Raw genomic sequence first — 10,830 nt, 5'->3', positions numbered from 1 at the left:
CATCATCCAGGGAAGATCTCAGAAAAACCTAGGAGTCCTCTAAACCCTCCTATGTTATTTAATCCAATCAAATGATGATCTTGCAACATGAGTCTTTGGAAAACTATTTGTGGGAACAATTGAGATGGTGGTGGATCAGGTGGGTGGTTGAAAGGAATCATGAAACTAATGAATCCATCAGCAATGCCAAAAAACTAATGAGCTGATGGGGTTGGTAGTAGCAGCAGTGGTGTAGCGAAGGGCGTGCTTCTTGAGCTCATCAAGCGCCGCCTTGAATTTCTCACAAGCTTGTCCATTTCCACTACCTGACAGTCCCCCCAGAATTGGGGTTGGGTCGCCTTGCATAGGGAGGTCAGCTACTCGTCGTGATTCGTGTCAACGTCTAGCTGGCTGCTGATTTGAGAGAGGTGCACATTGTGGTCATGCACGTTGATGCTCAGCTGGGCCTCGATATACTGTGTGGTTCTTGGGGTTTAGTGCAGGGTCTGGAAGAGGTAGCACTATATAATGGCCTCCACGCTAGGGTCGGTGAAAGAGAAGACCTTCTCACCATGTGAGAAGATCATAAGAGAAAACTCTGCATTGTAGAGGGTGCAGATCTCGCTACTTTTTTAAAGAGCCTGCTACGATACTTAGAGAAAGTGACTTGAAGATTTCTCTAATAGGTTCATCTCAATCTTTTTTCACCCATTGCTTTTCTTTCCAGAGGTTCCAAGTGCTGACATGGCTACAAGATGAAAGAAATGATGAGATTAGAGTTTAGAGGATGAGTTACAGGCACATATTGGAATGAGGTGTGAATGTGTCTTTTCATAGGCATATTTATGCACAAATTTTCATTGCAATCTAGAAACATTTAAATGCAATGAAAAGCTGTGCATAAAAATTTTCAATAAAATTACCTATTCACACCCTATTGCAAAATGTGCTTTGTAAACAATTAAAAGCAGGGAAAGACTAAATGTAGAGATGAAAAAATTACCAATGAGAGCAATTTTCAAGTCACTTTCTTGAAGCGACGTAGCGGGCTTTTCAAGAAAGCATGCAATCTTTGTACCCTCTATGGTTCAAAGTTCATTCTCATCGTCTTCTCTCCAAGAGTGAGGGTCTCCTCTTTCGGCCAACTCAGCATGGAGATCATCATCCAACGCTACCTCTGCCATTCCCACACCAAACCTCTAGCACCACACAATACAGGGCTTAGAAGAGTGCCAACGTGCGTGAGCACAATATGCACCTCTCCCAAATCAACAATCAGATAGGCGCTGATAGGAATCGTGACGAGGAGCTTACCTCCCTATGCAAAGCGCCCAATGCCAATTCTGGTGGGCTTGTCAGGTAGGGGAGATGGACAAGTTTCAGTGTGAGAAATTCAAGGCGGCGCTGGATGAGTTCAAGAAGCATGTCCTTCACTACAGTGCTGCTGCTACAACCAACCCATCAACTCATCAGTTTTTTGATATTAATGGTGGTCTCGCTAGTGTCATGATTTCTTTCAACCACCCACTTCCACCACCACCCCAATTAGTCCCACAAACAGTTTTTCCAGGGACTCATGTGGGAGGCTCATCATTTGATTGGCTTCAATAACATTGAAGGGTTTGGAGGACTCTAAGGTTTCTTTGGGATCCTCCCTTCATGGTGATGGTGATGTCCTATATGTTTTTGTAGTTCATTGTTGTGTTAAATTTTTAGAGAGGCTTAACTACTATTATATATTCTCTAAATGTTTGAGATAATATAATATAATATAATATAATATACAATAAATATTATAGTATAATATATTATCATTATCATAATATAATATAATATAATATAATATAATGTATTATACAATAGATATTATAGTATACTATATTATAATTATTATAATATAATACAATATAATATAATATAATTTTATATAATATAATATATTATACTATAAATATTAATATATTATATAATATACTATGTATTAAATATGTAATATAATATAAAATAATTTATTATAGGATAATATATTATAAATTTTATAAGATATTAAAAATTATGTATTATACAATATAATATACTTTTTAGGCTTAAATATGTACAAAGTCCGTAAAATTTTAAGAGGTATCAAATTTAGTCTTTGGGAAAATTTTCTTTTAATATAATAACATAATGTATTATACTATAAATATTATAGAATAAAATATTATAATTATCTTATATAATATAATATATAAATATTATATACTATGTATTACATATGTAATATAATATAAAATAATTTATTATAGGATAATGTATCATATATTATGTACTACACATATATAATATATTTTTTAGGCTTAAATATGCTCAAGGTCCCTAAAATTGTCAGGAGTAATGATATATACACACCTCATTTTTAAAACACTTCATTTCCACCTCTTTTTGTTTCTATCTCTCTCCTCTTACCATCTATCACATCTCATACTTTCTCTCCCTTACTTTTTCTTTTCTTCCTATCTCTCTCATCATTCCACCTCACACACCTCAAAAGAGAGGTGTGAGTAACATTACTCAATTGTCAGAGGAATCAAATTTAGTCATGAGAAACTTTTTTTTGAAATTTTATTCTTGTAAAACATTTTTTAATCAAATTAAGTTTAAAGTGTGTTTTATGATGATGTGTCACGAATTTGACACAGTCAGCACCTCCACTTGACTTTTCAGCATTTCCACGTCAGATATTTATTTTTCTTAAATGTTATTTTTAATTCCAACTCACATGGAATTAATTCTACCCAGATTTAGGAACCCTAAATTGAAACAAAAAAGGATTGGTACCTCGCTAACATTCAGAGGGACTAGTCGTGAACTCGTTCTCAGAGTTCAAGAAGCCTTATCAGATTAAAAAAGAAAATGGAAACATCCGAGAGAAGCATTGATAAAGTTCATGTTTTTGATAATTCTAAATTCTCGTGATTAATCTTCCTATATATTCGCGTGAAGAAAGTTCGGGGCTTCTTTGCATGTTCTTCCTTATCTTCCTCTTCTCCTTCAATTTTTCCTTCTTTGTTCGATTTAGGGTTCTTAAATCTGGGTAGAATTGATTCCATGTGAGTTGGAATTAAAAATAACATTTAAAAAAAAATATAGGACGTGGAAATGCTGAAAAGCCTAGTGGAGATGCTGACTGTGTTAAATTTGTGACACATTATCATAAACACACTTTCTGACTTAATTTGATTAAAAAAATTACAGGGATAACATTTCAAAGAAAATTTTTCCAAGGACCCAATTTGATTTTTCTTACAATTTTAGGGACCTCGAGCATATTTAAGCCTGCTTTTTATATCTAGTATAATAAATATAATATAGGCTTAAATGCATTTGGTGCCCCTGATGTTTCAGGTTCGAGCAAATGACACCCTTCATCTATTTTTGTCGACGTTTGTACCCTCGATGAAACAAAATAGTGTAACGAGTACCCCTCCGTCAGTTCAACGTTAAAAAACTAACGGAGGTGATGACGTGGCTTTTTTTTAAAATTTTTTTGGACCAGTTGAAAAAAATAGTGGGGGAGATTCGAACCTAGGATCTATAAGTGGCAAAACCCACCCCTAACCACTTGAGCTACACAAAGAATTGATATGTTAAGCAACACAATTTTATTTATATCATTTAGCCATTTGATGTTAGTTTCCTCTTCTTCATCATCATCAATTTCATATCATCTTCTCCATACATAGACTCCACAATCTCTCCTCCGTTGACAACCACGTCCAGCCTGCAAGAACGAGATTAGAACCAAGCAACTAAGCTTTGCTAGAAAAAGAACAAGAACGAATACAAAATTATGGAATCCCAATTTTTGGATAAATCAAGCCAAAAGGAACAAGAGCAGAACCAAGCAAAATTGAATCAACTCTCTTCTCATCACAACTCAAAAGAGGGAGAAGCAAAACCCAGAAACACTTTCAATTAAATCTACCCAGATGCAAGCAACTTCAAGCCAAATCCCTTCTAGACCCATGACACAAACAAAGCTTTGAGAGCACACCAATGGATCTCGGAATTTGGCTAGCTGGCATACACAACATTGAGATATCATTTTTGCCATTAACAACAACAGAAACATAACAGAGAGAGGGAGAGTTCCATTCCCATTCCCATTCCCTCTTTCACAGTTCCCTTCCATTTATTCATTCAGAAAACAGAAAACCAAACCCACTCACTCTCACTCTTCTCACTCACTGCCAGCCCAGAAAGGTACACACACGCACACACCATCTTTGTACCAAAACCCACGCACACACTTTCTGCCTTTCACCTTCCTCTCCCTCTCTCTTGGATCAATTTGGGTTCGCACGATTTGGGTTTCTCAAAATCTGGGTTCGCACGATCTGGTGATGTGGTGCAGTGAGGGTAGAGGGGTTGAGGTTCGATTTGGGTTTTTAAGTGAGGTTCGATTTGTAGTGTAAACCCAGGAAATCAAACCCAGGAAAATGATTTCCAGATCCATATCGTCGGATTCGGTCGTGGTTGAGGGAGGAGAGGAAGAAGATGAATGTTGGGTTATTTAATTTTGTTTTATTAAGGTGGCAGAAGAGATATAAATTAATTTTTCTTGTAATATATATCAATTATGTATGTAGCTCAACTGGTTAAGTGTGTGTTTTGCTACTAGTCCCGAGTTCGAATCCATCTTACCCCTTTTTCCATTATTGAATTTTGATAATGTTGTTATTATTATCCACATGGCATATAAAAAAAATCAGGAAAAGCCACGTCATCCCCTCCGTTAGTTTTTTAACGTCAAACTGACGGAGGGGTATTCGTTACACTTTTCAGTATCATTGAGGGTACAAACATGGACAAAAATATATGGAGGGCGTCTTTTGCACAAACATGAAACATCAGGGGCAACAAATGCTTTTAAGCCTATAATATAATACAATTGGGATGATCAATGAAATCAGACATTTTATGTTTGCAATTTTACAGCTGACATCAAATTTAGGGGTTTGGTCGGCTTTGGACTTTTGGTGTCATTCTCTCTTAGTTTTAATGCTCTCATTTTTTTTTCATAAACCTAAAAATATCCTTAGTTAAAATAAAATTTCGCTCTTATAAGTGAGAAACATGGTGATTTTCGCTTGCATTTGTGGTCCTTGCAACACGCGTTTATAAATGCGAATTTAAGTAGATTTTCGCACTTTTAAGTGTCAAATCATAGTGGTTTTCACACTAATAAAAGACAATTTTGTGTTGCATTCGTGATCCTTACAACACGCACTTGTAAGTGCAAATGTAAGTTGATTTTTACACTTTTAAGTGAGAAAATATACCAGACAGCGAAAAATATGTGTTTCACACATACCACGAGTGCGGAAAAAAGACGATATATTTAACCAAAACCGTTGAAAAACACCAAGAATGGATGAGTAATTGCGAGCCCAACCTCAATGGTGAAGGTTTGAAGAGTCGATGATGATGGGTAAGCTGAACAAGATGATTGTGGGTGATTTAGGTGGGTGAGATGAAGAAGATGATTATGGGTGAGGTAGATTTAATGTGGGAAGAGATAGTGGTGAGGAAATGTTATGATTGATGAAGAAGAAGAAGATGATGGATAATAGTGACAATGGTGGAGACTGAAGAAAAAGAAGAAGAGATGGTGGATGGTGAAGGATAGAAAGAGGATGGTGGTGGTGAGTTTGGTGAAAGATAGGAAGATGATAGGTAAAAGATAAAAAATGTTTTTAAGGGTATTTTAGTAAAGTGCAGAAATTAAAAAAGGATGACATGAGAATCAATTGGGGTGGCACCAAAACTAATACCCTTTAATTTATTTTACAATGTAACCATTAACTAAATCTAAGTTCTTAGACGGTACTTGATGTTAAAATTTTATTAAAACTTATATAAATTTTCTGCTTAATTAAAACGGCCTTGATATTTGGACCGCGAGATGAAGTAACATACAATAGACATGTATTTTGTTGTGGACTTTTGCTTCATAATTTTTTTTTGTAGATTTATTTCAAATTTTATCTGTGAATTTTCTAATTATACTACGAATATTGAAGAAAATTCACAACAAACTTTTGTAGGAAAACTCGCAAGAAATGTTTCAAAGGAAAATGTGACAGGTTTTAAACCTCGCTAAATGTTCTTTTTAACTTTGCATTTCTAGGCAGCCGAAATCGCTGCTAAAATGTATGTCCCTTCATCATGGGCGGATCTACCTTATTCCCAGATGAACCCCCTGAAAAAAAAATTAAATTGCATTTACCCTTTTATATAATTTTTTTTGAACCCCCTAAAAATTTTAAATATACGAGTAGACCAAGTTTTGCACTTATTTGTATCAAAGACTCAAACTCACTTACCTCCTCTCACTCTTTCACACACGCATGCACTCAACCACTCACCCTCTTGCTATTGCTACCCTAAGTCTCACCCAACTGAGAAGTGAGAACTGACTCAAGCCAAGCACGCACGCGACCACCAGTCCACCACGCACCAGCCGCGCCACTCAGCCCAGCCGCGCCTGAAGCCAAATCCAAATCCAAAGAACCTTATTCGAAGCCCGCAAAGCAGCAACAACAACAAGGTAATTCACAATTAGCATTGCTCTGATGTTCGTTCCTGCATGATTTTTTGGTAGAGTGAAGTTGAGTCTGTTTTTAACTCTAGGAAGGTCATGGACAAATTTTTAATAAAGAGAGCAAGGTCATCAAGTTGGTTGAAAAAGGAATACATGTTGTTTATCCACAAGTTTATCTCCTTTTGAAATTGGCACGATTTTGCATGTTGCAACAACAACTGTAGAAAGAGTTTTCTCTACTATGAATATTGTGAAGAATAAGTTGCGTAACCGAATTGGAGATACATGAATGAACAATTGTTTAGTTCCTTACATTGAGAGTGATGTATTCAATAACATTGACTCTAAGCTTATTATTCAACGGTTTTAGAATATGAAATCACGTAGAGAGCAACTATGACTTGTATAATTTCTGATGTATAAACATATTAAAGTTATTTTTAATTATATTTGTACCGATGTGTTCATTTGAAAAATTTAAACCCCTGACCCCTGGGTCCTGGATCCGCCACTACCCTTCATCATGTGCTCTGAAAATCATTTTCCCTCTTGATACTATAATTGAATTAATGTCATTTAAATCTAATAAATTCCAATAAGATCTAATACAACTGATAAATAGTTGAGCTTCTTAAGAATTTATGTCAGAGCTCGATTCTTACGCAGTTTGTATGGAGAATGATTCATTAAAACTAAGTACACCAAAACTATAAAGGTCTAATAGATTAAATCAACTCCCACAATCAAATAGAAATGAAACACAAATACAATCAAATAGAAATGAAACACAAATACAAGTTCGTGCAAAGACGTGTGTGATGTGTGCATTTATCGAACCCGGAAATATTTATTGGGACATAGAAAGATATGTAAAAGTTTCAAAAATAATTTCCGCAGCCGGGGATCGAACCCGGAAATTCACCCAAAGAATTTATCATTTGTGCTACTGCGGATTTTGTAAAATATATTGCGCATATATTATTTATATAGAATACTAACACTGATGCCAGTTATGACAACAATCTATATCTATTTAAGAAATGCAAGCAACACCAAACACTAATATTTTTGAAAGGAAAGGAAAAGAACACTAATATTAATAATAATATAATTGTTCTAGATTTACCAAAAAAAAATGAAAATAATTGTTCTAGAATAAACCCAGGTGGGTGGAGTGAGAAACCAAATCTTATTGATAAAAAAAAGATAAATATGAATTTCTTTTTGGTATCTAGTTATCAGTAGGATTTAAACCCAAAACTTTAGAAATTTTAATCCATCAAATATCGATTATACGTTGTAGGCTCTCCATTATATAAAAACTCAGTTAACTTTTTCAAATATTAAAACTTATAAAAGAAAGTTATTTAAAGGTAAAATATATATCCATAAACCAAAAATTGAAAAAAAAAGTAAATTTACAAGATTATTAACCTAACTCATAATAAATTTTCAACATCCATATTATATGAACTATTTTTGTATGAATATTTGTGTATTAATAATAAAAATATTATAGTTTATATATTGAAAAATCTTCTTTTAGCTCCCTCATATTTTTTCTTCAAGTTCCGCCACCGATTATATTGTTGGTGGGAAAAAGCCATAGTGAAACTTAGATCAAGTTCCTTAAATCCATTTCATCAAGTTTACCAATCATGTGATGACACATGTGCAACTATTTCTAAGTTTTATCCTATAGATATATATGGCTTATTAAATTGATTTTTTTTTGAAGTCATATTAAATTGATTAAATTATATGGACGAGAGAGAAAATTAAGGAGAAAAATAGGCAAAATGAGATGTTGTTCATAACAAACAAAAATTAGGCAAACAGAGATAGATAGTATCAAATTATCACATCAATCATAGCAAAATGGCGCTACCCAAAGCCAAGGAGATCGTGTCTTCCAACGCCGTCGTCGTTTTCAGGTCTCACTCTCTGTTCTCTGATTCAATCCATCTCCTATAAACGCTCACACTTTGAAATTCCATTTGCAGCAAAACCTATTGCCCTTTCTGCGTCGATGTGAAGAAGCTTTTCGCTAACCTAGGTGTCAATTACAAGGTTATTGAGCTTGATTCTGAAGGTGCGTCATCAAACCCTTTTTATTAGCGATTTTCTGAATTTTGTGAAGCCTTTTATTAGGGATTTTTTGTGAATTTTGATCTTTAGGGTTTGTTGTCGAATAACTAATTGCGATGCAATGTCTGATGCAAACTTTTAAGATATCAATGCTCACTTTTGATTCACAAATTATGTTTGTTTTGTATTATAATTTGATGTGTTATGCTATAGCATTGTTGTGCTCTATAAATTTTTAAATTTTTGGTATTTCGATGTCCTTGCCGCGTAGAATCCATGTGTATTGTAATACTGAGTAGGATGGGATGACACCCTTATGTTGTTGATGATAGGGGGTAAAAACTGTATCCTTACTGCCATTACATGATTTTCTGTGTGCGTTTTATTACTGGGAAAGTTAGTTTTGGCGATGTATGGTCCTCTATCATTGTATGGTATTCAGTATGTTTTTGCTTCTTCATTGTTTCGAATGAGTATCATTCTAAATCCATTTGTGGTCTGGCTTTTGATGACCATTTTCCCCCTTTTAGTCGAAAATGTTATGCATTAACGTGGTATTATCAAATGTACATGGGTATACGCCAATCGTTAGATAAATGATAGCGTTTTAGTATGTCTAGAATGTCTGATGCAAACTTTTAAACTGTCAATGCTCTTTCTCGATTTAAGATTTGTGTTTTTGTAGTAATTTTATACTACTTTGATGTGTTGTATTAGAACATTGTTGTGTTTTATAATTTTTGAAGTTATCCATATTGAGACCGTGTCTATTTACATACTGTGAATGGAATGACATGGAGGAGGGAGAGGGAGGGAGGAAGAGATAACTCTCAAGAGAAAAATATGCTAGGTGATATGATACAGGGGTATTTACAGACCTGACTATTTAAACAATATGCTAACTAACTAACTGAAACTTAACTAGTCTAACACATATCATTACACCATTTGGGTAATACTGTACCTTTACTATTTAGTGTGTGTTCCATTGCTGGGAAGATTAATTTTGGCAATGCATGGTTCTCAATCAATATTACAAGGTCAGAGAGGTAATGGTTCCTATGAAGGATCATGGAACAATACATGAATACTTTTTACTAAACTAGATATTGAACATTAGTAAGGTGTGCTGGATCAGGGATTGGTTTGGAGGAAGGAATTGCAGTTCCTTAGTTATTTTCTAAATGATCAAATTCAATTTTATCTCCACTAAGTTGTGTGGCTTTGGGAAGCTATTCACAAAATGAGCGGAATTCACCAATAATTTGACATCCTTATATTAAAAAATTGCTTCCAGTTTCACTATGTTTCATGTCCTGTGTTTTTCTTACCATAATTTCTGTGAGTCTGCAAAAATAAGTGACTTGACTCAAAGTGGCTGGTCATTTCACAGCTGATGGAAGTGATATCCAAGCAGCATTAGCCGAGTGGACTGGTCAGCGGTCTGTGCCGAATGTGTTTATTGGTGGAAACCACATTGGTGGCTGTGACTGTAAGTTTCTTAATCATTCATTGGGTTTCATTTCATATAATTTATTGAGTTGTGTCTTGATCCTTCTACTTATGCAGCAACAAAGGCATTGCACAATCAAGGGAAGCTGGTGCCTCTGTTGACATCTGCTGGAGCTGGTGCCCGATCAACTGCTTGAAGGAGCTCAATTTCTATAATGTAGTTAAATAATTGGGTAGATGTAATTCACTACCCTAAAACTCATGTTGAACCTGTGTGATTTCTCTTTAAACTAGATTCTCAGAAACAAGTTTATTTTTAAATGAAGTATAGAATGTTTTTATTTTTCTTCAGTTGTCTTGAACTCCAACTGAGTTTAGCTAACCCTCCTTTGGCTTTTTACTCATTGGATTATTCCAATGTAGGCTAAGGAAAATAATCCAACCATACACTTATTGTTGTTGATACTTGACAATAGGTGCACTGTCATCACACTTGAAAAGCATGTTTAGCTAAAAGTATGATGTTTTAGACTATCTAAAAAGCTCTCAAGTTTGACTGATACATTTTTTTTTAAAACCTGAACCACAGGCATCCTCTAGCTCTCCGTATGAGTACTTAACATAGCTGCATACCCAGACCTAGGCTTTGAACCCAAAGCTCTAATTAAGCTGGTTCACTCATTACTAGCTAATCTGTTATATGTTTTTTTTGGGTGCTTAGCTAA

The 10,830-nt window shown here is 34.8% G+C and overlaps 1 protein-coding gene across 1 annotated transcript; it reads left to right on the top strand.

Moving 5' to 3' along the window:
• The first annotated feature begins 8,340 nt into the window (after positions 1-8,340).
• LOC130729562 (glutaredoxin) lies at positions 8,341-10,456 on the top strand. Its single transcript, XM_057581350.1, has 4 exons — positions 8,341-8,499; positions 8,569-8,657; positions 10,047-10,145; positions 10,223-10,456. Exons 1-4 carry the CDS (start codon positions 8,444-8,446, stop codon positions 10,300-10,302), a joined length of 324 nt encoding a protein of 107 aa, XP_057437333.1. The 5' UTR covers positions 8,341-8,443; the 3' UTR covers positions 10,303-10,456.
• Positions 10,457-10,830: the final 374 nt, after the last annotated feature.

Source organism: Lotus japonicus, chromosome 1 (genome assembly GCF_012489685.1).
Source record: "Lotus japonicus ecotype B-129 chromosome 1, LjGifu_v1.2".
Taxonomy (NCBI): domain Eukaryota; kingdom Viridiplantae; phylum Streptophyta; class Magnoliopsida; order Fabales; family Fabaceae; genus Lotus; species Lotus japonicus.
This window is presented reverse-complemented; position numbering and strand designations above follow the sequence as displayed.

What these genes read in the sequence shown, in the direction of transcription:
- LOC130729562 (XM_057581350.1), top strand. Translation starts at nt 8,444, where the DNA reads ATGGCGCTACCCAAAGCCAAGGAGATCGTGTCTTCCAACGCCGTCGTC. An exon ending in TATTGAGCTTGATTCTGAAG is followed by an intron (nt 8,658 to 10,046) that starts GTGCGTCATCAA and finishes GTCATTTCACAG; the next exon opens with CTGATGGAAGTGATATCCAA. An exon ending in CCACATTGGTGGCTGTGACT is followed by an intron (nt 10,146 to 10,222) that starts GTAAGTTTCTTA and finishes CTACTTATGCAG; the next exon opens with CAACAAAGGCATTGCACAAT.